This window comes from Pempheris klunzingeri, chromosome 12 (genome assembly GCF_042242105.1).
Source record: "Pempheris klunzingeri isolate RE-2024b chromosome 12, fPemKlu1.hap1, whole genome shotgun sequence".
Taxonomy (NCBI): domain Eukaryota; kingdom Metazoa; phylum Chordata; class Actinopteri; order Acropomatiformes; family Pempheridae; genus Pempheris; species Pempheris klunzingeri.
In genome coordinates this window covers 10,892,069-10,919,004 of record NC_092023.1, presented here as the reverse complement: position 1 = coordinate 10,919,004, position 26,936 = coordinate 10,892,069, and the positions used below count along the sequence as shown (strand labels likewise).

Sequence of the window (26,936 nt, the reverse complement as noted above, 5' to 3'; positions counted from 1 at the left end):
CTGAGGAGACTGATTGATATGACCTTGTCCCACCCTCACAGGTGTACAGTAACAAAGAGTGGGAGATGTCATCAAGCACCGTTCACCCACACAGTCATGAAAAATCAGCCACAGTGAGTGAACACACCAGTGTGGGTGGATCTCTTTTACAGCAAGGGGCTTACCTTTGATGTTTAGCCGTTCTGCAAAAATAAATCAGATGTTGCAGAAAACATCCCTGAAATTAGACCTGAAAGTATTTAATTTTACATTTTTAAAGGGAGACTCCACTGATTTCACAAATCAGTATTTACAGGTCTCGGGGAGTTCATACCATTTTCAGACTCTTCAAAATACAAAATAACCTTTAGTCTTGAATCTCTCCAACAGAATCGAAACATTTCTCAAAGGCTTCTGAATGAGGCATGAGGCATGAGGTGAAACAAAACAAATTCTAAATTTGTACATGCGGACATCACCAAAATGGAACGTCTGGTGTTTCTGAAGTGTTTGGTGCTGAAAAAAAAAAAAAAGGAGAAAAATGGTGGAGCTTTCTTAGTTTTTACACTCTTGTGAGGTTGTGCATGTTCCTCACTCTAACTTTTTTTTTTTTTTAACTTAAGAAACTTCTGCCCAAAAATTTGTGAAAATAACATGGACATTTGGTTGTGTGTGTGTGTGTGTTCTGGCAGAAAGCACAAACAAGAAGAGCACTCTGTAGTCTTGATGAATTTTAATTACATCAAATGGATTTATGTAAAAGTGGAAAAGGAGGAAAACACTGGGTCTCATCATCACCATCATGTTCAACACAGCAACAGAAATGTGCACATGTTCAGGATGTTCTGGGTAGATTGCAGGTCACCTATACTCCAGTCTGGTTTTGTTAATAATACTGTACTGTGATGGTATGAGGTTAACAAACTGTAAAGTGGGCTTTTACTGTTTCAGAGCAGGATGGGAAGCAATAAATGAGATGGGATTAGCGTAGCGATCTATGATGATCTATGATTTAAGAGAAGATGATGTGTCCGTCTGTGGTGGCATGAGCCATGGCTGCCAACTGTCATATAGGTGACCTGGAACGCTCCCCTGATTAGTCTCCGTCGCTCTCTCAGATCACACAACCTTCACTCATGATTGGCAGGCAACAGACGCCTATCACGCAGCTGTCATGGCTTCTTGTCCGAGTCCATTTGGCATCCTGGCATGTAAAATCCCCACTGAACACAGTCCTCCTCTTTGATTGGATAAAAGGAAGTGGGGTGATTGATTGCTCCATGCAGAGTGTGATTCTTAAGTCTGAAAGCAAGTTGAGTTGGAAATGTTTGGTGCGAACATGCTTTGAAAATGTTTTGTACAAGTCCGACTGAATGTCGTCTTTGCTTGCGCATGCTGCCCATTTACAGAAAGAATTTTTATGATCATGGCATTGGACAGAAGAAGGTCCAGCTGACTCTGAAGTTGTGCAGAAGATCCGAAATGGAGTCACCGGTCTGGTTTAAGATTGCCCTTTTGGCTGTTGTGTGAACATTGGCACTTTAATCTTAGCCCATAGAGACTAGTGCACATCAAGCAGTCCGTCACACCGAAGGACACGTGGCAGTGCAATCTGCCACAGTGTTACTCTTAATAGAAAAAAAAAACTGTCACTCTAACATTTTCTAGGATTTTTCCGTTGTTTCCTTGATTCAAGGAAGAAAAACAAAACAGAGAACGAAGCCACTTTTCTCTACTGAAATATCCTGGGTTCAAAAATAAACAAAAAAGGGGAGGAAAAGGGGAAATTGGGATATACAATCTTTTCTCACTGTAGACGGTCTCAGCAGATCAACTCTACTAGGCTTCAGACACACAGCTCCAAGGCCACCTTTCTCTCTGAGTCCCAGGCGAGCAAAGGAGTGGAAATAGTAAGAAAAGAAAGAAAAGGAGACAGATTAGAAAGTAACGAGACAAAGTTGAAAGAAACAGAAGAGAACACAACACCAAAAGTAAAAGAAGAGAGAAAAAAAGAGATGGTTAAAAGTCAGAAACTGCATCAGTAGATAGTGATAGTGATACGAGGGGAGAAAGGGGGAGGCAGCCAGCCTGGATCTACATGCATTGTCAAGGGAGCAAGATGGGGGGGAAGGATTTCAGTGCTACACCGAAGCCATGCAGCAACGACAAACAGTCTGAAAACACCAAAGGGCCAATTTTTTTCAGCAGTCACCTGCAGCAACAACACAAGTAACGTCATGGAGGAGGGATACGGCGAGGCACAGGAGTCATAGAGCTCCTCTTGTTGGAGGACAGAAACGGGGGAAGCGCTCATCCATTCAGAGCAACATGGTAAAACGGCCCATATGCCATGCAGACCAGGGTCCCATCAGGCTCTGAACAGGCGTTTGGCACCACAGGGACGGTGGAGCAATGAACGGGACAGTGAGGGTGGGGGGGTAGTGTTTGGGCTGAGAGAAGCAGGGGAAGCAAGTGCACGGCAGGATGGACGACATCTGTTACACCATGTTTTAGGTTCCCATGGAGACAAGAACGAACCCCCCTCCACCCCAATCCCTATTCCTCCCGCTCGAGCAGCACTCACTCACCACGCGCTCACAGCATGGTAGCAGACAGACGGGGGTGGTGGGGGCGGGGTTTAGCAGCTTTGCTGCGGCTCCCCGCTCCTGCTTTTAGACTTTCTGCCCTCCACATCTGTAGGACAAAGGCAATGTTCATGTTACATCTGTAGACAGTGACAAGGAAATGTTCATTTACTTTATACCTGCATATACTGTAGTTTAAGATAAATACAATAAAGCAACTTCAAAACAGCAAGAGCAGAGTACAAAAGCAGAAATAAATAAGAACCCAGAGGCGGACAGAAGCACTAGTATTAGCACATGAAGCAGTGCTCGTCTTTGATTATAACTTAATGATTACAACAATCTGTACAAGATCTTGTCAGTCTAGAATACCTAATTAAATATTATCCATTTTCAGGTTGTGGTGCATCAGGATGAGTAAATAAAAGTCTCCACATACCAAAACAGATGTTAGCTTCATTCACAAAACGATCTGACCACTGAAAACTATTCTCAACTTACTATAGTGACTCCCTGTTATAATAACTCCATCAAGGACTGCCTAAAAACTAAACTACAACACTCACCCTGATCACACTCCACTACCCTCACCGTCAACTTTCACCAAACCAACTATACCCTCCCTCAGGTCATTTTGGGAATGAAGCTTCATCATTTTGTCACCAGCCCAAGACGTCAGTTAAAACCTACCAGATCAAATGCTCCCGTTAATGTAGCCAACAGAAAATACAGAAAAGGTGTACAAAACCAGAACAGTAAACGGCATTAATAAAAAAACAAAAAAGAAGCATAACATGATGACCATTTTGATCACAGTGATCAAAATGAGCGTTTCAGGTCAGGCAGAACAAAGCTGTGCAATTTAGTCGATGATGCAACTGAGTTAAAAGCAGTGAAAAAGACGCTCCCTCATACATCCAAACGTCACAATAAACAAAAAATGGACAGTGAATCTATTATCTGACATGTTGTAAAATGTTAATTCTGGATTTGTGATGTAGAAATTGCTACTACGAGGTCTGTCCCACAGTGTTTTGCGTGCAGAGACATTGAGATGTTCTGGATCCTGGTGACAGATTTACTGAATCTTCAATATTCATACTCACTCTACTTTAAGATTGAAACTATAATCAGAAATACTGAGCCTTAACTGTGATGCGTAAACCCCAAACAGCAGATAATAGTAGTGTTAGCCAGTGAAACAGATCTGATGGGAAACAATATGGTAATAAAGCTGTTGGACGGAAGAACATTCAAAGTCCCACCTCAGAGAAATGAACAAGACAAAAAAAAAAAAAAAGAAAACCAAAACAGGGTTTAACCAGTCAGCACCATGGCAAACAGAAAAGAACAAAACAAATACACCACACAGAGAGAGATAGTGCTCTAATAAATACATGCAGAGGAGGAGGATGTGTCGCTTATTCTTTCATTCTTCTCTCTATAAGTCAAGTCTGGTTGAACGATCAGCGAGCCAGAACCTCCCTGTCATTCACACACACCCGTACTCGTACCACAGAGACTGGTTGTCCTCTGGGCTCAGAGACTGGTCCGAATTATTCAAACGGTTGGGATCTACCCCCTCGTTATACTCTTTCACACTTGCTGGGCTGGATCTCACCTGGCCATTTGGTTGGCTTTGAGGGGCCCGGTTTTGGGTGGAGCTGTGGTTCGGGATAGGAGGAGGGTGTGTTTTATTAGTGACGGGAGGCCCACTGATGTTGCTGACTAGGGTGGGGTTTAGAGACAGGAAGGGGAGGTTTTTGCCCGCCGACTCGCTAAAGATGGAGTCCATGAACACTGACTCTACAGTGAAGGAAGGGCCGAGGAAAGACTCAAGGGTGGAGAGGTCAGGATCATCCAAGCTATGGCAAGGTAAGCTGAGTGACTTGGGCAGAGGGGTGGTGGTGGTGGTAAGGGTTCCCTTTAGGTTGGTGCTGTTGGGGTAGTACTCACTGGGTGTAGGCTGGGAGCGTACCCCAGCCTTGGTGGAAGCGACGGGAGGTGCAGCGTCGACGGACACGGGCTGCCGGTTGTCCTTTGAGAGCAGGTCGTGGATGCTGGTGCGCCGCGTGGTGCCCTCTGCGGTGGAGATGACACTGCTGGCCCGGGGCAGCGTGGAGGAAGCCGAGTCGAGGCGTTCGGAGACTGACGTGGCTTTGCCCTGCGACGATAGGCTGGAGCGCAGCGGGACAGAGCCTCTCACACGGGTGCTCTCCGCCTTGCGCAGGGTTGGACGACCTGGTTGTCCAGCGGACCTCGGTGGGCGATCGGAGCTGACTGGCGCCGCTTTCCCACTGGCGGAGCGCAGTATGCCGCGGCCCTTTATGGAAGAAGTGCGTTCCTTCTGCACATGCTCAGAAGAAGTGGAGAGGCGAGGAGAGTCTACAGTGAGGTTCTCCTGACTGCCAGACTGCAGAAGACAGAGCAAACATATAGTGTTAAGTATAGTACCATTAAAAACATAATCCAGTATGTGCATATGAAAGTATTATCATGTCTTCCTGAAAATCATTGACAATCATTTAGTCAGAAGAATTGATTTAGAGCTAAAATGACTCTGAAAATGAATGAACATACTATTTCAAAAATGTATCATGATCAGTCATAACTGGGAAAATATTTATTTCCATAAGAGCTTGAACTACATCATCTGCAGGTTTTAATCAAACAAGGACAGAACAGCAGCATCACATCTATTGTAACTCTGTCTGGGTGCCTCACCTCTGCAGGATCAATGCCCTCATCCAGGAACTGCTGCAGGGAAAGCACCTCGTTGGCTTCGGGTCCCGTCTTCCTGATCTGGGTCTGACCGGGGCTGCCTGCAGTGGTAGACGGGTCAAGGGACCTGCGCAGCTGCAGGGGGCTCTGGTGTGAGGAGCGTGAGGAGACGGGCTGCTGGACGGGGCTGCTGCCGCTGCTGGACCACACCTCCTGGTCCAAACTCAGGCTGAACTCTCCGCTGCTCTCACTGTGAGGCCTGCTGATGCTGCCATTCAGCGTGCCTGTGGGAGGGGGATCTTTATTGACTTTTATCATTCACCGCTACAAACTCCAGTAATATTAATAAACCGCTATTCTACTGCGCTGCCTACAATTTCACAATATATGGTAAATAAGTTCATTTTAAAGCAAAATAAGCAAAGTAATTCACTTCTTTGTTATTTGCTTTTGCTGTGTGAGATCTAAGGTCTTTATAAGTGAAACGTGTTAAAGCTCTCTGACAAAAGAAAGACTTCATCTATCTCCCCTTTATTCATTTTTTAATGAATGAATCTTCACTGTCAGTGAAAGAAAAGACACTAAATGTTCTTTTAAAAGGGCACTGGATCATCCTAATGTGTTGATTTTGAACAGGAGAAAAAAAACAAAACTCAAACTGACTCAAACTGCAATTTTTACATGAGGACACGTCGAAATAGGTTTAATTAAATTCATGAAAGAAAAAGAAAGGAAGGCGAGAGTGGTGAGTCGAGAGGAGGAAGAGAGAGGTGGGGGGGTAAGGGAAGGAGGAGCATACCTTTGCCCTCCAGAGGAGAAGAGAGGTGGGAGTTATTGTTACTATTACTACTGGTGGTCCTGTTGCTATGGAGACTGGAGGGTCTGGAGGCTGGTGTAAGGGACAAGAGGGAAGACGCGCACACATACACACAGTTAGGATATACAGATATATAAACACTTAACGTGTATCCACACAAACATGCACTAACTCAAAGAGTAACACGTAGGTGTGCGCTAACAGTTTGACAGAGCGTCTCCTGCTGGGGCAGCAGATGGCACATGACAGGCAGAGGGACAGGAAAGGTGGCTCAGTGCCAGGCTGCAGCCACAATATGTCCAGTCAATAAAACAAAGCAACTACTGACGGAGAGGGCAGGGACGTCTAAAATCGAGGACAAACCCACCTTAGAGAAAAAAGGGGAAACATAACTGAATAACAGAGGATGATAGAAGTAAGAGAGCAAATTAGTAATAAACAGAAGACATGGGAGGATGTGTGTTCTGTATGAAACTGAGGAGGAGGAATAGAGGAGGAGGAAAAAGAAAGAAAAGAAAAGGAGAGGTGACAATGTGACCTTGCTGTTGACTGTGTTTGTAAGGATAGTCTCAGCTGGGAGCCAGGGACCGTGAAATCATTTCAAACTGGTTTTCAGGACATGTGTGACACCGAATTAGAATTTAAAATGAACAATTAGATTGCTGATTATCGACAAGGTTCTTATTATGTCTAGGAAACCAGCCCAGGGTGGGATTCAGTGCCGAGTAGTGGTCACTTACTACAGATGTTACAGGGCACTCTGCACATAACGCTCGGCTCAACAGGAGAAGGAAACAGAGCCAGAGCACTGCTATACACCTGCAGGCCTGATAAAACACATACATTCACATACACACACAGAACCCAACACAGCCTGGATGTGATACATGACATCACACTACTCATTGGTTTGAAACATTAAAGAAATGTGTTGGCGGCCATGAGGGTTGCTTTTTAAAAAAAATAAATCAATAACTCTGGAAGATGACCTAATGGCTGATACATTATAAGAAGTTTCCGCCGTGTAATTGAGAGTTGATGTCTGATTTCTCCAGCCATTATGGAGACGCACTGGGACATGCATCTCATAACGATTTGTTTTATTAGTACATTCTGGGAACTCATCAGCTGAGTAGTATTCCAGGTTTCCCACTAATGCGACGCCAGTGCCCGGTGGAACCAGCTGAATGACCCGTCTGGACTAAAGGTTACAGGTCGTATTTTGATGCTAAGTAGCAGTGCGTCTGGTGCATTAACACAGTACATAATAAGAGACTAAAGGTGTTGCCAATAGGGTGCAGATCTAGCTTAAGTGCTAGGAATGTATGTCAGTTGTTTGGTGGCTGTTTAACAACTGGGTCATCTACATTAGAGCGGCACAGAACTGATGAATAGTTGCATGGCCGCAGATTAACTGCCCTGGATAACGTCCTAAAGCCTGAATTAGAGTCAATCCTACTTTCAATGGAGGCTGATCTCTCTCTCTCTCTATTGCTCTCCACTAAAATTGCTTTTCCAAGTGTAGATCAGGCTTAATCGAAGTGCAGGAAGGCAGCCCAAAGATTAGCAGTGGGACTGCTGAGAACATGACCTGCTTTTTGAGGGCTATTCTGTCTTTTCTTGTTCCTCATTTGAGAGGCCTCCCGATTCCCGGCTGGTGCTGAGAGGCTGCTGCATACTATTTCTTTTCATGTAACACATCTGCAATTCGATGCCGATTTCATGTCAAATCTTACCTTGACTCTTGGGGTCATCTGAGGTGCCGGCAACATCCTCACAGGAAGCGTTATCTGTTGAGATATGGAACAGAGTGATGCTACAGCTGCTTTTTTCACTCTGATCCGACAGTACTTTGCAATTTTCATATGAATCTTCACTTAGATAAGTCCAGTCCAATAAATATGGATGCTAATAGGGTCAAAATAGACACCAAACATATCTGGATCTGAATCCTTTACCTGAAATGCTTAGTAAAGCAGAAACCCAGAAAAAAGAAAGTGTCAGATTCTTAAAATGCCGGTGTTTCCCCTAAATTACACAATTAAAATGAGCATCCCGACCTTTGACCTGAAGCCGGTGCTTCATAGCCCTGCTGTGCCCTGCAGAGGGCAGGGTGAGTGCGGCACAGTCGATGGCGTTGGTGGAAAGCGCGAGCTCCTTCATGCGCTGACTGCTGCGCCTGGATCTGCCCGTCATGCCGGCATCTCCGGCCTCTGCGCCGTCCAGGTTGTCGATGCTGGCCGCCCACTGGCCCTCTGGGCCGCCCACCACTGCCATGGTCTGCAGTAGGTCATTCATGGCTGAATGGACGGACAGAGGGATTCAAAATTAGAATACATTTTATTACATCTCATCTCTCCTCATGTCATGACCCAGATTTAGTAGACAAAATAATTTAAAGAAATCCATATACTTCAGACTGTTCCTACATTCTACATTTTGTACCACCCCTCACCACACTGACTTGGGGATGCAAAATGGTACAAACTTTAGCAACAATTACTAGCAACAAGTCCTACAGGTTGCTAAAAGTTGCTTAAGCCTTGATGAATCTCTCCAATCAGTGGTTTCTATAGATGCCTGAGAACTGCCCTTGTTAGCAAGGTCTCAACCAAATTACTATTAGGTCCATCACAATATTTGATAATAAATTAACATGCAAGCATACAATATTATGAGTGCATAAAGATGGCAGCTGCATGGTTTGTCATCATTTGCTTCCTGGTTCATCTCAGCCAGATACTTTTTAGGACAGATGATACATCACCCTAAGAGGCCACTGTCTTTATGCACTTTGTTTACGGAGCTGTATGAAACAGTGGAGAAGCATGAAGGCATGCAGAGCTGCTCCGAGCAGCCGTGCGGTACACGAAATATCAGAGGCAGTCAGAACAAGGCAAGTCCATGTCAGCAGAATAAGATCTGAAATGCAGCACACTGACAGAGGAGGAGAGAGAGTGAGACAGATGAGAGAAAGAGAGAGAGACAGATTAAGAGAGAAAGAAAGACTGTAAAGGCTCCATTTCAAGTCCTCCATGGTGAGTGAGAGTGGCGGCGATCAGGCGGTCGGTGATTTTCTTTTGTCATGCTGTAATCAAAGATGGCAGCAAACACACCACAGGCGCATGAAAGGCAAACCCACAGTCTCTCCCACTCTCTCACCCTCACACACACACACAGCCTTTCATTCGGCAAACACAAAAAAATGAAACTAGAGAGCACATGACAAAAGCTGCCCGATAAGTTGCCCGTTGCATGGTGACTCCCACAATCACTAAACCGGGAGATGGCACTCAGAACAAGATGAAACTGTATAAGGCATTAGGCTTTTCTTTTTCAGGGGGTTAGTGACGTTTGTGTTATTCATTCATCTGCTAATAGTGAGAACAAAGTGGCACTACACTGGTGAGAGCTGATAAACCCTAAGAGCCTTAGAGCAGATACTCTACAGGAGGGAGCGGAGGCGGCAGACGCAGGGCGGAGAGGTGACGGAGGGTTGGGGTTACTAGGAAAAAATGATGAAAGGACAGGTCACTGATGTCACCAGACGCAGCATGGGGGTACGATGACTAACACATCTTTGGTAAATCTTGATAGCATTAACACTGTGAAATACATAAACTCTTTAAATATTAAATGGGAAACAAATGAAAGACTGTGGGCCTGAGTGGATTTAAGAGCGGTGACTGAAACGTGAAACTGACGTGCTGTCACTGTCACACCCCCACACTGCAGTCTCCCTGAAATCAGCGTCTGCCCCTTCTTTGTTTCTCCTAGTGTGGCGATGAGAGGGAGAGGAGGTGGAGGAAGGCTAGCGTGGCGGCTAACGGAGGTCTTACACATGGAGCGCCGGTAGATGGCCTTGACCTTGTCTTTGTCCTTGGATCTGTTCCTCATGAAAGGCAACCTTTTTATAGCTGTCAGAGCGCAGCCAGAGACAGACAGACAGACAGACAGGGGAGAGAGAGCGACAGAACAAGCCCGAGGGAGGTGGAGGAAAAGAAAACAAAAGAAAAAAGGGGCAAAACAGAGGGATGTGGTTAACGTTTTCACAAAGAGAGCCAGGGGAGAGATGCAGAGACAGAGCTGAGCCCCTGGACACTCAACTGGACAACAGACAACAACGGGTCATATTATTACAAAGCCTGTTTGATTTATCATCAGGTGTATTTTAATCTACGCAAATACACTCACTTCTTGGTACTTGGAGGAAATACTTAAATATGTGAGCAATGCTAGAAGTTAATGAGCTGAAAACAATTTCTATACAAAAACATACAGATGTTTTGTATTGTGAATCAAAACAGATTATTACATATTTTATTATGTTTCTAATTTTCAAATAAAATACTTGTCAAATTGCTTTTTGGGTGGACTGAAATGCCTCCAACTGGCTTTTAGAAAACCTGAGTAATACTTTTAAGGGCAGACTTCGGTACAAAGACGCATTATAGAGACAAATACAAAAATGTGGACACATTATGCGAATACGTACACGCACATCCTATCTGCACACAACACACACACAATCGCTCTCATGTCAATGGTCACGAGTGTTGTATTCTGCAACCGGTTTTAAAGCATCACATTCTGTACACAACAACACAACTGTCAACACGTTACCACACCTACATGAAACACAGAGGATGACGAATATTAAAGGGTGCAATCAGGAGAGTGAAAAGGTCAAAGGGGAGGTCAACAGCATCAGGGAGGAGTGTTTTCATAGACACAAACTTTATCATTGCATATTTTGACTGTGTAATATCTTTGGTTCAAGTCTTGATGCTTTACAACTATTCTGTTATTCACATGTATTTATTTGTTGTAATTTTAGTTTTACTAAATGACCGCTAAAGGCTTCTTTTTCCTCATTTTTTAGTGTTTGCTGCTCGCTTTAAATTTAATTAAAAGAAATACATTACTTTAATGTCTGTGTTATCCACACATTTCTGTGGTCCTTCATTTCTTCACTGGTGTAAAAAAAAACTGTACTGATTCGCTCATTATACAAGTTTATTTATACCGGCTATAGCTTCTTGGTTTTAAACAATACATAAACTTTCACTTTCCACAACGTTGCAGTTTAATCCAGAGGCATGTAAACCTTCTAGCCTATGAGCAACCTGTATTTTTGATTCCATATCCTCTACCAATTTGACTGGAAGTCAACCACAATGCATTGCACCTTTTAATAGTTTGGATGCTACGATAGAGGGCCTTTCTTCATTATTTACAGGTGATCTGCACAGATCAGCAGGTTGACGTGACTAACTGAGAGCTAATGAGCCTGTTGGAGGAGAAGCTCAGAGTGAACTGGACCTGGGACAAAATATAGCTGAAGTCTTTTCCAATATTTGAACCACATGAGATGCGCTTGATTCAAATTGATGCCTGAACACTGTTAAAAGATCGATGTAACATGGCAATCGAATCGAAAACCTTGAGCTTCAAGCACAGATGGGGAGCAGACAACAGGGGTCTGGTAAGCTCACTTTTTTCCTTTTTTTTTGTAACTCCACACACACCACTTTATTTTTTTCATTTTTTAAAAGAGTTCACACAGTTCCATCTGGGGCCGCGGGTGTACACCTTAATTGTTAATTCTGTGGGGTTTTTAGTGTAACTAAATACACAAAAAGATATTTCCATAAGTCTGGTATCATAGATCAGGTTACAGATATCAAGCGCTCCCTCTGTTGTTCCAAACACAGGAAATGCATCCACTTCTTGAACCAGGTCTGAGAGTCAGAGTCAACCTTGTGGTGCTGCGCAGCTCAACCGTAACCTCTAGGACAGCCGAGTGACACGGACAATGGACTCACGAAAACATGCCCTGAGAGACGTGACAGTCGGGTCACAAACCCCGCCCACCCGCCCAATCCGCAGCATACCATTGGTGGACCCCTGCCCTTGGGCATGGGACTGCTGCCCTCTCCTCCCTTCGCAGAGAGAGAGAGAGATAAAGAAGCAAAGGAGCAGTTAGGGGAGGAAAGACCCATTCAATCGCTCAACCAACACACTACCGTATAAACCTCCACACACACACACACACACGCTAAGCGAAGAAGGTTTTGTGACTTTAAGTGGGTAAGTGGGTGTATGATTATGTGTCTGTCAAAGAGTAATCAGCATCAAATGGAACTAACTGGAAAACTGTGCTAAATGCTTTACTTGCATGTACATTTGTGTCCATTTGTGTATGAAATGTTATAGTATATGCTGCCAAGACATGTTCCTTCAGTCATGAAACTGTAACTACGCTGATTTTGATTCTTGGGTCTACGTCTGTGTGTGTACAGGTGTTTCCTTTGTACTCACTGCTGCTCCTCTTTTGTGTAAGTGTGTCATCCAGCGAGTTGGAGCCAGAGCCTATGGACGAGCTGTCCTGGCTGTCATGGGGAAAGGTCAGGAAACCGTCGCCAGACTCTGAGCGAGAGGGAGTCAGCGTGAGAGAGCGCATCCTCTCCCGGCTCTTTGGCTTGATGAACTTCCTCATCTTCAAAGTGATCCAGTTGCCCCGCCTACAAATGAGGAACGAGGCAGAGAGTGAGACAAAGACACCATCGTGAAGGTGGGATAATTGTGTGATTTGTTCCGTGTGTGCTCTAAAGACTTCATCTCGTAAATATCATAAAGCCTCATAAATCTTCTCAAAGATGATGCTTACACAGCTGTTTAAAGCTCTGCAGACCATAAATATTTGATGCATCCCTTCCTGAGGCTGCAGCATGAGCGTTTTCTGCCTAACCTCTGCCTCAGACTCATGAGGCAACAAGAACAAGCAAACAGAATTCTGAACATCTCAGGTTTCTATCATGCTCTGATTGAAGTGTGAGCCTTTTTTAAATTGAGGTGTTACACTTGTCATGGCCAAGTGATTTTTTTGCTAAATATTTTTTGAAATCATGTGACTAGACGAAGTCGATTTTTACCTGCGTGGAGGTGAGGGGTCGTAGAACTTGTACTGGTCCATGATCTTCTCCTCCAGCTTCTCTTTCTGTCTCCTCAGCTCATTCAGCTTGTCTCTGATTAGCAAAGACACGAAAGATGATCCAGTAAGACAGGCAAGAGTGAAATTACATACAGTGCCAATATAAAGGCAACCAACTTTATTCTGAATGTCCCATTATTGAATCAATTGATGTCATATCAAAAATAATTGCAGACAAAGACCAATTCAGCATTTTTGCTGTCCGGTTTAAGAACACATATCATCAGGGGTTTACATGTATTGTCTTTGCTCTACGTGGAACAGGTCCTTGCTTTCCATGGTCTGCTCCAGCAGAGTGCGATTCTGTAGCATCAGCGTCTGGATCTGGTCCAACAGGTGACGATTCTCCTCCTCCAGGTTTCCTTTCAGCTGGCTCAACAACTAACACACATATCAAAGAGATGCTCAGACACCTGCCTTAACAACAAATACGATACATTAAAGGGGTAAATCACACATGACACAGCTGGTTTAAGAAGTTGTCTCTATAAAGGTGACACATTAAAGAGGTGTAAACCAGCCAGCTGGCTTTAAACTGGCAAACAAACTCATATTGGGAAACCCCCAGGTACAGACAGGGGAAGGGAGGAGATGTGCGAGTCTTCCTCACCTCACACTGGTTGGTGAGCTTGGTGGAGGTGATGTCCAGTTGCTGGTACTGCTCCTTCAGCTTCGAGAACTCAGCCTCCAGCCTTGTCTGCTCCAGCTTGGCGCCGTTCAGCTGGCTCTTTATGTTCTTATGGTCCAGCTGGAGGTTCTCGTTGTCCTTCATCAGCTGGCGATGAGCAGTATTCAGTCTGAGGAGAGAGCAGAGGGACTCCTCAATATACAGACACTTGTGCGTGTAAAAGGAGCTTTTCTTAGTCCATAGAGATATTTTTTAAAAATGTTTAAAAGGTCGCTCTGTTCACATGTTATTTACATGTGCTGATACAAGCTGATCTGACCTGTCATTCTCCTCTTTGAGCAGTCTACACTGGTCAGCTGTGTCCTGATGCGTTTGGTTCTCCAGTGCCATTTTTTCCTGCTGCTCCTTCAGATTTTTCTCCAGCTCTTCCAGCTCCCCTTTCCTCTGCAGGAGCTTCTTGTACCTTCACACATGAAAAAGCATTATATAACTCACTGAACGGTTTTTAAAGAAAGATGCTAAATCCAACAGGAAGGAATACAAAGCACGTATATCAAAGGAGTTCATAAAGTCATGAGTGAGACTTTAACTGTAATTAATCATGTGTCTATTCAATACTCTGAAACCCCGTCTCACTTGTCCTCCAGGTCCCTGTGCTGCTGCTCCAGGCTCTTGTGAGAGCTCTTCAGGCCCCCATGCTTTCCGATCAGCGTTTCATACTCCACCGCCTGCCTCTCATGGAGCGCCGCCAGCTTCTCGTGATCACGGAGGAGCAGCTCGTATGTGGACCTCAGCTCCTCTTTCTCCCTCAGAGCTCCCTCGCGCTCGCCCTCCACGCAGCTCTGCTGGCTCTGCAGCTGGGCGTTCTGGGCCATGAGGGCTGCGCTCCGAGAGCTCAGGGTGGAGTTCTCCACCTAAAAGAGCAGACGGAGAGGGAGAGAAATTACACATGGATTTGGTAAGACAGTGTGAAAGGGGAGAAGAATAACAGAGGGACAGATGAGGATGGAAAGGAATTGTAAAAATAAACACAACTGGAGCACAAAGATGAGAGAAAAAAAAGAGACAGAAGAGAAAGGGAAAGGAACGATATGGGTGGGAAAAGAGATTACAATAAGGTTTATGGGAGAATTTGGGAGGGAATAAGGAGTCAGACAAGAAGAGGAAAGTGGAGGAAGGAAACATTGAATTGTAGGGAGTGTGAGATTTGACAGCTCAACTATTTGTCATTAATATACACTCTAAGATCATTTCTACTGTGGTCCATGAGGACTACTGAGCTCATGAAGCCAAAGTTCATGAAGGCCAAGTAAGTAGGGGTTGTTGCTGTTTTCGTCTGTAGGGGGCACTGTGTCTCCATTTGCTTTGTTGTCCCCCCCCCCATCACTATGAGCTCTATCAAAAAAGCACCAGCAGATAAACTGTTTCTTTTCATGTTTCCTTTGTGGTCACAGTGGTTTCCTAGTCTCACATCCCTCGCTAGTCATGACTACTGTGTGTATTCACACGCTGACAAACACATGTTCTGACCTGCTGCTGACACACTTTCTGGAGCACCTTTTTACCTACAGTGTGCACACACACACACACACACACTTACCCACATACACACAACCCAGACACATGAAGGGACACAAACACCCACACAGACAGCTAGAAGCTTCTGTATGGTCTGTGTAAATCCCGTCGCCCATAAGAAGGGTTTGAATTGCAGCCAAACAGGGAGTACAGGTCTAAATCTAGGGAGCTAAGCAGCCTGACCAGGCGACAGTACAAACAGAGCAATGATGAAAGCAGGCTGGGCAGCCTTGTATTTTGTGTTAAAATACAGAATTGTTGCATTGCAGCAAATACAGTATCATACTTCAGGAAGCATTTTATGTTTTCTACTATCTGATTCTACTGGGCAATTTGATGACCCCAGTATAATAATATCTATTTTATACATAGACATACATTATACATAGTTCAGAATTATATATGCATCAATATAAGTTTTTAGTGTATATATGTTGTAAAAATCAGGTATGTTTTGGAGAAGTTTATCTATCTGAATAGAGGGTCTAAGGATGGAGAGTTTGGTGTGCTGTAGATACTGTAAAGCAATTTTTTTTCATTTTGGGCTGTAAAAGTAAAATTTGTAAAACAATGATATCATGCTGATAATCATATAATCATCCTTGAAATGGAGTTAAAACGCAAAATATCCAATAAAATTTTTTTTTAAAATGACATTACAATTGCATCTGCTGATAAAGATTGTGCAATATAATCGAAAGCTCCATCACAGAGACTAAAGGGACCTTGGGGTGAGATTGTTTTGTCACCTGCTGTGTGGTACTACCTGCAGCTTGGCGTTCTGCGTCTGCAGTGTCGTATTGTTCTCCTGCAAAGAGGCAGTCTGTCTCTGCACGGCCACTATCTGAGCCTGCAGGTTGGAGCTTTGAGTCTCCAGCTGCTTGAGCTGGCTCCTCAAGGCCGCCTTTTCAGCCTGCAGCGTGGCATTCTGCGAAAAACACACACGATATAAGACATATGCAAATACATTCAGAGAAGAGCGCATAACCCTAAAGTGTGTGTGTGTCACAAAAGCCATCCTGATATTGTGCTAACTTACATTCCTCTCCACCTCAATGAGTCTGTCTTTGACTTTCAGCAGTTCCCTGGTGGCTTCGTGGCTCTCTTTCTCCCATTTACTGACAGCCTGAGGGTCCTCCCCTCCCCGAGGCGATGAGTTCTGCACCATCCTCTCCTCCTCCTCCCTTTGACGCAGCGCCTCGTAGTTTTTCTTCACCTGGAGGAGAGACACATGAGTTAACGCATGACTTTAAGTTTTTTTTTTTGTGCTCCTTCAGTACAACAAAATCAAATTCCTTCAACATAAATTAAATCCAAGACTATAAAAATACTCAATAAAAACTGGTCGAATATGATATAACAAAGTAACACCAGACAGGATCTGTTACAGTTTCACAGCTTTATCAACAGATGCCTCAATTTATTCCACACAACCCTTTAGCTTTGGATCTGATTTGTGTCAGCAAGTTCAAAACACAACGCCTCCCAAAAGGAAACCACTCTACTTTTTTCACTTCTGCAGCCTCATGAATAGATAAACTGGCGATAGAGGTGGGAGAGTGGATGAATAAATAATGTATCAGCCTTGAGAAGCCCTCAGTGTTTTCAGTGTTTTTGGTCTTTTAGACTGCAGGGGATGGATTTTGGGACATGCTGTTCTCAAGTGGAGATGGGCGCTTTGTGGTAGGTGAGCGTTTGTGGAACTGGTTTTATATACTGGGTCTTCTGTGTTATGGTTGAGCTACTCATCTCTATGCAACGCATCCAAAATGCTGTATGTCTGAGCAAATATTTCTATGTTTAAAATCTGTGTATGAATGTGTTACTGACCGTCTTGAGCTCCTGGCGAAGTTGCTGGTTGAGGTTCGAGGACTCCTGCAGTCTGGCCTCTAGGGCGGCGATCTTCTCCTCTTTAATCTCCAGTGATGATTTCAGAGTCGACTCCAGTTTGGTTTCCAGGAGCTTAAACCTGAAATTATATATTCAAGTTAGCTCTCTCTGTCTGTGTGTGTGTGTGTGTGTGTGTGTGTGTGTGTGTGTGTCTCCACACATGTGCGATCACACATTTGTAATCCTAAATACAGACAATGCATCCCTGTCATAGCCACAACATAGCATGGCCAGCTGACTGCTTGGAAAGAGTGAAGTGAGTGGGGGAGATAGTGGCTAAAAAAATCTCCCACTGGATAATTCTGCAAAGGACTCAATCAATTTATTGATACTGATCACTTTTAATGATTCTGATCCCAAGATGATGGACTTAATAACTTTTGTTCCGTGGCTTGTGTGAGTGTGTTCGTGGGATGATACCTGTCGTCAGAGCTCTCATCATGCAGCAGCCTTTCCTTGTTCAGTCCAATTTTCTCCAGTTCGTGGGTCAGTTTCTCCAGATCATTATTCATCTGCTGAGTCCGCAGCTTCTCACTCACAAGCTCCTAAACACACATAGGCACACAGAGTAACTCTTAAACTTGATGCCACCTTCCATTTATTCACAAGTAACTATTAATGAAGATAAAGGATAGTGGAAGCATGTGAAGCTTAGTATCAGGACACGTTGGACAAAAACTAATATCTGCAGATATTCTACACTGTTCGGGCTATTCTTACCTCTCTGAGCGTGATGAGGGTCTTCTTGTCGATGGAGGCCTGTTTGACCAGCTCCTTGTTCTCTCTCTCCAGGTCTTTGACTCTCGTGCAGGAGTCCCTGAAGAAGATCATCTCCTTGCCCATGGTCCGATTCTCTTTCTCCAAGGAGGAGATCCGCTGGTTGCTATCATCCAGCTTCGAGTCGCGGATCTCGGCCTGCTGCCTCAGCCGCTTGTTCTCCTTCTCCAGAAGCTTCTTGTCTTTCTCTAGCTGGGAGCTTTCCTGCTCCAGAGACTTGTTCTGGGGGGCACATAATGGAGAGCAGACGGATAAAACATCAGTTGATGGGATTACTTCTGGTCTAAATGCCTCATAAACGCATGTTTGGCTAAAAGTGGACACAGATAAACTCAAAGGGCCAGTAATCAATTTTGTCAAATAATCTAGGATAATCCAACTGCTGGGAAACATGCTGTAATTTTATCAGAATAAACTAAAAGAGTGGCAGTTCCGCTCAAGTGCCAAAGAACACATTTAAAAATGTTGTGTATTGAACATACATTTGAGCCTGCTGTATCACAAATACTACTTTAGTCTGCCTCCAATTTACAATTTTTGGGCCAATCTGATTGACCCCATTCTGCCAGGCAGAATCAGTCCTTTCCAAAAAAAGCTACTGAGGCTGTGTCAGTTAACCTCCTACAGCTAGGGATGTGCGATTATATGACCAAAACCTCATATCCTGGTAAAGGTCCTTTTATATCCAGATAATGAAACATATCATGATAAAGCACATTTTCTATATATGTGTACACGTGACTCTTGAGTAGGTGATGAAAGAGGTTGGTGGTGTGGGGACCGGTCTGCGGCATATTTTGCATCTATACGATTTTTCGGGTCCGTGTCAGACTTTTCATACCCAAAACACCTCCATGCGACAGAAGTGGAGCCTCTTTTAGGTACAAGCTTCCCATTTTGTCTTGGCTGGTCTGAATTCTTCTTCAGTTTGGAATCACCCCATTCTGTGAATCTCCTCCATGTTTGTTTGTGTTGCTTTCATGCAAATTTCCAGCCTGCACTTGTGCTGTGCAGATGAATGCAAAGCATCATCCACTTGGGACTTGATGTTGTACCTGTTCTGCTCCAGAGGGAAGTGCAGTCCAAAAATGTAGCTGATTTCTAAACACTGTCTCAGTTTGTTTTTTTCAGGCTGTCATTTCCCACATTTCCCACACATTTTTACTGGTATGGAATGAATGCATGTATAACTATATATATGTATATGAATATAATGTTTTGTTTTTCTGCCTACCTCCTGCTCCAGCTGCTCCAGCCGTTTACTAGAGATCTTGAGCTCCTCCAGGTTGCGCTGGAGGGTTTGATTCTCAGCCTCCACCTCTTGCAGCTCTGACTCCAACTGCTGAATCTTCTTGCTGCTGTTTTCCAAAGCCTTCTGCAGGCGCTGGTTCTCTGTATCTAGGCCCTGGTAGCTCACCTGGGAGAGGACAAGCCAGATTAGGATATTAAAAGCATCCATGAACTAGTTGTGCCGTTCCCTGACGCCGTTATATGCCAGATCCCCTGAAACTTACCTGTAAAAGTACGAGTTGGTGATAGTCAATTACAAAAATGTAACGTGTACAATGCTTTTAACTCTACAGCTGTTCTGTATGACCTTGTGCTTTTAGTTCTGCAAAGAACGTCTCTTGTCATTCATGGTTGCATTTCAGTAGCATCCTGCTGCTCTCTAGTCACAGAAGTGCTTGTTGTATGACTCTTCAAGTCTTACCTCTAATCTCTCCGTCTTCTTGGACGAGGCTTTGAGCAGTTCCAGGCTGCGCTTCAGTTGGCTCCTCTCGCTCTCCAGCTCCCTGTTCTCTGCTTCCAGTTGAGCAGCCTTGGCCCCCGCTGACCGGAGACTCTCAGCCGAGCGCCGAAGCTCCAGGTTCTCGTGCTCAAGCTGGGAGTTCTCTTTTTCCAGAGCCTCCAGCTGGAAGGCCATGTTCTTAAGAGCATCCAGTTTCTTCTTCAGTCGACGGCCCTCCGCCTCCAGCTCAGTGTTCTCCTTTTCCAAAGAAGACACCTACACACAGTGAAGTGAAGGAGGAAGATGAGGAGTGGTGTTTGACAACAAAGAGTTTGTTCTACCTGAGGCCGACAAGCATAATGTGCCTTAAAAAAGGTAAACTCCTGGCTACAGAGGCTGGTAATACTTAACAATTTTCTGAAAAGCTGTTCAACTTAAAGTTTAACTTAGATGCACAAGAGGCAAATACAAACATTTCTCATGTTAAAAATAATGTGAACGGGTTATTTTCCATGTAACGGACACATTAACTTTTTTCGTTATTCTCCAAATCATTGAATAATCTGATAGCATGAAACAAAAGGAACTGAAGTCGAACCACGTGTGGAGACTGACACTTACAGAACATACAGAAACACTGGCATCTCAAAATACAGACCAGGCAGAACACAAAATGCACGAGACCTTTTCACAGGTGATTCCAAGACTGGCAACCTTCTTCTGCAGGCTCTCGTTGTCCCTTTCCAGCTTGCGCATCTGGATCTCCAACTCCTCTGCTCTCTCACCTTTCTCCTTCATCACTTCAAGCTCTTTACCTGCATTAAAAAGGACACATTTACTTTCCCAAACAACCACAATTTTGTTCCTGTGAAACTCAATGATTTTAAAAGGAGCTGTAGGAATACTGACTCCTTGTGATCAAAAAGTAACACACTCACTTTCAATGTGCCATAAAAAGTACCAAATTATCAGTCACTCACGCAGTTGTTTCCTTTCAAACTCCATCTTATTGAGTTTGGCGGTTGTCTCACAGATGGACTCGTGGAGAACGCGATTCTCTTTCTCCACATCCTTGACCCGGGCCTCAGCACCGACTTGGCAGCGCTGGCGCAGAGACGACACCGTCTGACCGAGGCGCTTGTTCTCCTGCTCCAGACCCTTCAGCTGGAGAACAGACACCAGAGCTTTAGTGAAAGCAAAAAGTCGTGTTTAACGTCACGATTTACTCCTCAGCTTTGGAGCAGCAAGCTGTATGGACACTCAGGCAGGTCTCTCCCAACTGGTGATGAAAAAAAGTTTAAGGTTCACATGCTTCAGAATGTGTTTTACCATTTTATAAGAAAGGATCCCAGCTTGAGCAGATGTTTAGATTTAAGAAATGAAAAGGAAGCCCCAAGATTGTTGCTTGTGTTTAATTACATAAAAAACTAGATTAAAAAATATCAAGGAGCAGAACTAAAACTTAGAAAAACAAAAACAGCTTCAAGGAAATTCTACAAAAGTACCATTTGAGTATTTTGTGTTTTGGCATGGCGTTACATTAATTACATCCAGACAGAATTGCCCACAATAATCTGTGAGTGCAGAGTGTTGTGTCCCCTCTCCCGCTGTAGCTCATTAAGGCCTGGTTGTACAAATCAGATAGTTAAACTAATTAAACGTATCAGATTTGGGTCTAACACGTCCCTGCAGACACACAGCGAGCGACTGCAACTGGGCCACTGAGTGCCAGAAATCTGTGTAGTCAATAAAACACAGTGGAAGTTCTACTTAATAGTTTTTCTGAGCCAAATGCACATCAATTGCACAAAAATTGTTTCAAGAAAATAATAACACAGCTTAGTCATGTTATTTTCTTGGAGCCTCCTGGAAAGAGAATCAATTGTGTTTTTTTAGAAAGTGCAGCATGTATGAGGCACAGTCTCAAAGCTCTGTTTGTGTCGTTGTATCTGAACATATAAAGCATTCATGTGATTTGAAATACCGTTAATTCTGCAATCTGCACACTAGAAAAGCATATGATTATGGTCACACTTAAAAAAGCCGCTCTCTAAAACATTTTAAGAAACTTGTTCTGCAATCTTGAACACAACAAACCTCATCAGTCAATAACATTCAGCAAAAATGTGGCATTAATTAAAAATGAAATACAAGATTTAATACATCTAAATACTCAGATACATGGGAATTGTGTGTGTACCTGTCTCTCAGAGTTTTCCCTGAGTGTTTCCAGAGTCTTCTCCAGTAAAGCCTTCTCCTTCATCAGGTCAGTGCTGAGTGACTCGGCGCTGCGGAGCGACTCCCTGTCGGCTGTCAGTTCACTCTCCAGCTGCTCCAACTGTAAACAAATGCCACACTATCATGATTGGGGTTTAATGTTTTGGTTGGTGGTCATTTGTGTTTCCTGTTCTTCAGTTACAAAGATCAAGATGCACTGTGGATGACTTTCTCGCATTACGTCCTGTGTATCACCTTGTATTGTGATGCTGTTACATCACAGGGCGAGTTACACTGTGATTCCTGGTCACGAAGAAGCTGGTGCAATTATTAATCCATGGTAAAAACATTATGAATCACCTCAGTCTGTCACAACTTGGCAGACAAACACTCACACACACGCACAGGTTAATGTACACACTCAGACAGATATACAATAAATGCAAATGTTTGCTGTTGGAGTCTAGCAGCAGCTGCATTGATATTTTAATGTGTTTTGGCTCTAGACCTCAAGTCACTCAGAAATAAATTTCTCAGTCTGGTTTTTCTCTTTGTGAGAGAAAAACACAATTTCATGCTTTTTATTCAGGGGGCACAGAGAGAGGCTTATGTTTCTGAAAATAGCTGAGAGACTTCTCTTAGCGAGGGGCGTTTGAGTGTCAAAGACTGGAAAAGAAAAGGCAATGCAGGGCTGCCTGGATTTACAGCTTTGCTTTCATCCTCCCATCCACCCCTCTCTATACTCTCTTCTTCTTTCTCTTTTTTTTTTTATCTCTCACTGTCACTGTGTGAAAAGGCTTCAAGGGTTAGGGTGATATACTACGGGGGAGTGCTGGACCAATATGCTAATCTTGGTGGTGACCTGATGAAGAGCAGAAATTTAAACTGCAGTTCCAACCAAGGCTGCAAACTGTCTCAACGGACCATTTTGCCAGTTTTCAACCCCACCTCTCCCCATTTAGTTAGGGAACTTGCAGCAGTTGCTGATGTTCTTTCTGTATCTGGGGTGCTTCAAAATATATTGCTCCTTTTCATCTGTTGTGTACAGTGATGTAGTTGACGAAAAGGAAGAACTTCAGGCTATTTCAGCGTGAATTTTTAGTCTCTGCTCAAAAACAAATATGAGTGCAGAGGGTTTTATGGACGAGGTTACATTTTACAGCGTTGTGGCTGACTTGGATATTCAGCCGAATTTATTCGAGCCACAGCATGCAGCCAGACACATGCAGCACAGAGACTTAGAGGCTGCGGCTTGTGAGCAATGCATCCTGGTACATGAAAGCACTGACAGCACAGAAGTGAACTCAGCTTTCTCTGTCAATACAGCCCACACCGAGGTATTTACTGCTTCAACTGACTACTTTTACCATTAACAGTGATTAGACATCCATATAAAATGTGGCGGAATTTCCCTTTAAGGGGCATTCAACCATCTATATATAGTGTATCTGAATACTGATACATCTCTCATGCTCACTTTATTTCAAACAGTCACAGACTTTAAACACTTTTTTGGTTACTACATTTACTTTAAGCACGTTCTAGCTTACAGATGGAAATTATGCAACATATCCATCCTATTTTTCAGTTAGCTCTCATGATGTACATCTTATTTTACAGGCAGTCTCTAAACTTAATTATTTTCCCTGTAAAAAATGAGGAATGTGTCATTTTGCCATTGTGTTATTAAATATACAGGAAATTACTGAGACGTGTCCACCTAACCTGTATGTAGCCACAGAAAAACACTTTTCAGTCCATTGCTTACTTTCTGGTTCAGTTTCTGGTTTTCCTGGCTGACTTTGGTGAGTTTCGCCATGGTGTCCTGACTGGCTGCTCCTCTGAGCTCCTCCACAGTCTTCAAAAGGGTCTGGTTGTCTTTCTCCAACTTCAACAGGCGGCTCGAGGTCAGCTCATTGACCTCCTCACCTAGAGACTTCTGAGGAACTGAACCAATGATAGCAAGGAAATGTGGATTATACATCAATGTTTGAACAAATACTAACAAATAAATTGAAATTCTGTCCAGATTTTTGACGTCCAAATGGCCAAACCCACAGAGAAAATTAATTACACAAATCATGGTTTGATACCATTGAGTTTACTATAAATCAAAAATGAAATAAATTCTATAACCCTGGAGTCTAACTTTGGAGGTCTTAAAGCTTTTAAAGTGCCATTTTAACAAACAACCAACCCCCCACACACAAAGTCTTTATCCAGATCCCTGGCTAGTTAAACCTCTTAACAGCTTTTATAATCCAAACGCACAGATTATCCTCCAAGAGCCACTGAATATTAATTACAGGTCTTAACCAAGTGGAAGGAAAACCCAGCGGAGGCTGGCAAATGTTGAGGAGCCAATGGGATGATGCCATGGCCAAGAGCCAATGACCAAAGCCTGGTCTGCTGGCCACCTGAGGCCTTCACCCTGATAACGACAGGTGATAATGTCAGCTGTGTGATCAACTCATCCCATTTGTTGCTTTTCTTAACACTCCTCTTTGTGTTCCATTTTTTTACTTCTTCTAGCAGCCAGTCAACATACAGAAACGTCTTGTTCTTTGGTTTTAAATAGATCCTTGGCATCATCGTCTTCTAACCTTCAGTGAGGTCTGGTGTCTTGGACAGCTGCTCCAGCTCCCAGCCCAGGTGCAGGGACTCGTCCATGCTCTGTTTCTGGGCCATCTCAAGCACAAGGTTCTCCTCCAACAGCTCTTCCATGCGCTTACGGTCCATGTCCCGCTCCTGGAGATAATAGAGAAAAAGGATAGTGTGCTGAACATGTGATGAACACGCGAGTGCTGAAATTACTGTGCCTGTCCTTTTTACTCTTCCTCTTTTTTTCACCTCCACCACTGACCCAGATTTTTGATAAGAACCCCAGTTTCTCATCACACACACAATCAAATCTCAGATCTCTGCACTAGAACACATATCCATGCATCCATCATCTCACCATCTCCAGGTCATGGATCTTTGATTTGAGCTGCAGATTCTCTTTCTCCAGGTGGTGCAGTTTGTCAGACCGGGTCCGGCTGGCGTCCAGCTGCTCCCCCAACATGGCCTTAGTCTCCAGCAGGACCTGGTTATCCTCCTTCAGCTCCTACAGAGACCATCACATCAGCAGAGAATACAAGCTATGTAAAAACCAAACACGAGCACAGCAGCTAGTACTCTGCAGATAATAGATGTCCTTTAACAAACGTAGCTTGAGGAAACACTCTCTGTGCGCATTTGTGTACCTCGACTCTGGCCTTGTAAAACTCAATGTCATGAAGTTTCTCCTTGTATCGGCTCAACTCGCTTTCCAGTTTGTCGACACGGATTGCTTTCTCTCTGAGTGCGTCCAGCTCGTCACGATAGGCCCGGGCCGACCGAGCGTCCGACAGCAACTGGTAGCTCTGTGGAAGTGGGAATATGCATGTTTTATGAAAACTTTTGCAAAAGAAATTACTCACAAGAGCATATATATATATATATATATATATATATATATATATAATAATATAATACACTGAGTTCATTGAGTCTGTAATCTTGCATGACTAGGGGGCTGTTAGTTGTTCGTAGTTAATCTAACTCTTGTCTGTTACTTAACAGATAAAGAACAGAACAAACTCTCCACATTATCAGTTATCACAAGCGTGCATCCTGGCACACATGTACACAAACTGTCCATGCCCTGAACTCATCCACCTTCTTTAATGCATCGAGTCTGTTAACCAGCCAGTCAGCCAGCCGTCTACTGCAAATCAAAAGCCATGTGAGGCTGCTGCTAGACTAAAGATAGCTCTAATAGCCCCTAATGAGCTAAGTCACTAGCTAGCTGATTAAAGCCTGTCAGTGCTGCACAAACAAAGTACTTTGAGAGAGGAGGAAGCAGCAGGTGAGGGGGAGTGATACAAATGTTTGTGTGTTGTGTCCACATAGGTGTGCGAGGGTCGCTGTGGCTTGTAGCGTTACCTCTTGCTGAAGCCTCTTGAGCTCCACTTCCATGTTTTCAAGCTCCTGCCTGGTGTCCAGAAGCTGCTCACTCTTCTCCTCTCTGAAAAAGAGACACGGAGGGAGTGGAGTCAAACAAGGAGAAAATGGAAACGGTTGGATGTAACCTAGAAAGAGAGAGGGCAGAAAGAATGCCAGGAGGTAGAGAACGACATAGCTTTCTCTCTGGCAAAGAAGCAAGAAAAACATGATGTTTTTTGTGTCTCTGCTCATATGCTATAGGCATACACTGAAAATCATGCGGCAAGTTTTTTCTGTGTGTTTATCAATTCAGAGTATAAACAAGGACATTCCCAAAGGGCTGTTTCCATTTCAAAGCTTGCAGCTAAATCGTTTAATGGTAGCAACCTATTGACAAAGCAGCACAGAATGGATTCATTTCACATAATCTGCCTAGAAAGCTTCATCATTTTAACTTTACTTACAGTATTTTGTATATTTTTTTGGACCGTTTCAGTCAATTATTGCCATTAATCATGCAGGAGGTAGTAGTGAAGCTTTGCAAGCTTAAGCTTTTTTCATTTTCATTTTAAACTGAGTTATAAATTTTATTTTACCATTTGGTGGTCATAAGGTCTGTATTTCCCACAAGGCAACACCTTATGCAGCACAATAGGATTTTGTTGGCAAGTTGGAAATATCAGCAAATCCTATGTTGATTTCAATCAACCCACTAACCCATTTTCTTCAGTAAAAATAGCCTTTTGTGTTTGAGCTGTGGTGGTCAAGACACAGCTCAGTCTTTCCCGTGCCGTGCTTTGAATTCAGCTACAAATGAATAACCTCATTTTGCTGGAAATCACACATAGCAGCAAACACAGCAGAGAAAGAAGGCAGTTAAGAACAACTAAAGAGAAGATAGTGCCCTGTGACTAGTTCAGAGGTAAACATATGCAAATATGCCCCTGAGGCTCCAACTCCTAATCTTCCTTTATTCTGAACAAACTGCTCAAACAGATAAGATTAGAAAAGGAGGGAAAAAGTTTGGTTGTGTAAGTGGTATATAACATTATTGA

At 43.7% G+C, this 26,936-nt stretch overlaps 1 protein-coding gene across 1 annotated transcript in view; it reads right to left on the bottom strand.

Moving 5' to 3' along the window:
• Positions 1 to 3,954: 3,954 nt before the first annotated feature.
• Positions 3,955 to 26,936, bottom strand: part of ccdc88ab (coiled-coil domain containing 88Ab) — a 60,110-nt gene continuing 37,128 nt past the window's right edge. Inside the window, exons 9-37 of the mRNA XM_070840607.1 lie at positions 25,882 to 25,963; positions 25,161 to 25,319; positions 24,875 to 25,021; positions 24,519 to 24,663; positions 23,684 to 23,862; positions 21,899 to 22,036; positions 20,679 to 20,862; positions 20,383 to 20,513; positions 19,681 to 19,974; positions 19,204 to 19,386; positions 17,913 to 18,191; positions 17,613 to 17,737; positions 17,133 to 17,271; positions 16,342 to 16,518; positions 16,069 to 16,230; positions 14,361 to 14,638; positions 14,044 to 14,187; positions 13,707 to 13,893; positions 13,332 to 13,477; positions 13,038 to 13,130; positions 12,424 to 12,626; positions 11,997 to 12,044; positions 9,942 to 10,019; positions 8,163 to 8,402; positions 7,839 to 7,892; positions 6,843 to 6,929; positions 6,085 to 6,174; positions 5,289 to 5,569; positions 3,955 to 4,977 (exon numbers count right to left, since the gene is read on the bottom strand). Of these exons, the coding sequence (XP_070696708.1) occupies positions 4,057 to 4,977; positions 5,289 to 5,569; positions 6,085 to 6,174; positions 6,843 to 6,929; positions 7,839 to 7,892; positions 8,163 to 8,402; positions 9,942 to 10,019; positions 11,997 to 12,044; positions 12,424 to 12,626; positions 13,038 to 13,130; positions 13,332 to 13,477; positions 13,707 to 13,893; positions 14,044 to 14,187; positions 14,361 to 14,638; positions 16,069 to 16,230; positions 16,342 to 16,518; positions 17,133 to 17,271; positions 17,613 to 17,737; positions 17,913 to 18,191; positions 19,204 to 19,386; positions 19,681 to 19,974; positions 20,383 to 20,513; positions 20,679 to 20,862; positions 21,899 to 22,036; positions 23,684 to 23,862; positions 24,519 to 24,663; positions 24,875 to 25,021; positions 25,161 to 25,319; positions 25,882 to 25,963 (5,374 nt within the window). The 3' untranslated portion in view covers positions 3,955 to 4,056. The remainder of the gene's footprint in view (positions 4,978 to 5,288; positions 5,570 to 6,084; positions 6,175 to 6,842; positions 6,930 to 7,838; positions 7,893 to 8,162; positions 8,403 to 9,941; positions 10,020 to 11,996; positions 12,045 to 12,423; positions 12,627 to 13,037; positions 13,131 to 13,331; positions 13,478 to 13,706; positions 13,894 to 14,043; positions 14,188 to 14,360; positions 14,639 to 16,068; positions 16,231 to 16,341; positions 16,519 to 17,132; positions 17,272 to 17,612; positions 17,738 to 17,912; positions 18,192 to 19,203; positions 19,387 to 19,680; positions 19,975 to 20,382; positions 20,514 to 20,678; positions 20,863 to 21,898; positions 22,037 to 23,683; positions 23,863 to 24,518; positions 24,664 to 24,874; positions 25,022 to 25,160; positions 25,320 to 25,881; positions 25,964 to 26,936) is intronic.